General features: G+C 37.6%; 1 protein-coding gene across 10 annotated transcripts in view; it reads left to right on the forward strand.

Moving 5' to 3' along the window:
- LOC119588069 (leucine-rich repeat serine/threonine-protein kinase 1-like) overlaps window positions 1-1323 on the forward strand; it is a 34372-nt gene that overhangs the window by 25836 nt on the left and 7213 nt on the right. For all 10 annotated transcript variants that reach the window (XM_037936766.1, XM_037936764.1, XM_037936767.1 and 7 more), the window contains one exon: window positions 794-1020. In XM_037936766.1, the coding sequence (XP_037792694.1) occupies window positions 794-1020 (227 nt within the window). The remainder of the gene's footprint in view (window positions 1-793; window positions 1021-1323) is intronic.

A 1323-nucleotide genomic window follows, 5' to 3' on the forward strand; every position in this document is an offset into this window, starting at 1 on the left:
CTGTGACTTCATCTCTTCTTATAACTGTTAGTTACAGTGACCGTTATCATAAAACTTCTCTCATATAAGTAACCCAATTCCTGTTTTTTTTCCGTAGCTAGCTGCATGATTAAGTGAATATTCTCTATTTCTCCCTGTTATATGTAAACACCAGATTGAAAAAATATATATAATAATAATAAAGAGAAATGGTAATCACAGAAGTACATTTGCATTGGCTGTAAATATAAGAATCTTTATCTTATTTTTGTTGATAAATCTCCCTTTCATTAATTATGCACTGAACATGTAAGATTCCTTACTTTTACTGCAGCTCATTCAAAGTCTTGTTTCCATGACTTGCAAACAACTAAAGTCACAATTTATTAGATTATGAAGGATGTATCAGCCCCATTTATAATAAAATTGATTGAAGAATTAAGGAATGGGTGAAAATGTTAATGTAAAATTAGTTAATGTATGAATGTTAAATCTGTCTATATTTGTTTTGCTATATTCCTGAAAGATTATAGCAGGGTGTTAAATGGGCTTGTCATTGGTGTGAAAAATACTAAAAATATTTAGGGAGAGAAAACTTCTCATGATTTCCAATACCCTGGGAGTATAGTTGACTTAGGAGAAAGAACTTGTTGTTGATATATATCTCCAAAAGAAAAGGAATGTAAGTGAGCGAAAAGAAAACTAATTCATGTTGTGTCAAGATGTTTCCCTTATGTTTACAAACCCTGTAACATAAAACATCTATGAAAACCATCAATACCAGATTTTCAGAGTCCTCTCTTGTGTGTTCCAGGGTCACCCACTTGTTGGCGTCCCATCCCCGCAGCCAGGTGGAAGATCCTCCACGTCCTCCACTGCTGCAGGTGGAGGAGGAGGAACTGTGGGAGGGGGAGTGTCACCAGGTGGAGCGGCTATTGGGGGGAACATGTCACCTCAGCTTCCTAGACGCAGCTGGGGATCTCGGGAGTCATACACGTCTGACGGAGATAGCGGCGTTGGAGCTGAATCTACTACCTCAAGGTATGCCTTTGGGGTCATGGAGAGGAAGGGGCTTTCTTGTCTCTGTTTTTATTACTCTTTACTTGCATTCCACTCTCTTAGTTTTCCAGTGGGTGCCTTTGGGTCATTGGAGATAAGGTTGTTTTATATCTTTTCTGTTTCCTCTTTTTCTCCTCACTTAGTTTGTCTTGATTGCTTTGGGGTTATTGTACAGAGATTTTGATTGTCTCAAAATGGAATGATGTGCATCTTACTGCTTTATGCGGAATAAATTCAAAATAAGTTGCGGTGGGTTTGTTGAGAATTTCTGGTATTTCTTTGCAT

This window comes from Penaeus monodon, chromosome 23 (genome assembly GCF_015228065.2).
Source record: "Penaeus monodon isolate SGIC_2016 chromosome 23, NSTDA_Pmon_1, whole genome shotgun sequence".
In the NCBI taxonomy this organism is placed as follows: Eukaryota; Metazoa; Arthropoda; class Malacostraca; order Decapoda; family Penaeidae; genus Penaeus; species Penaeus monodon.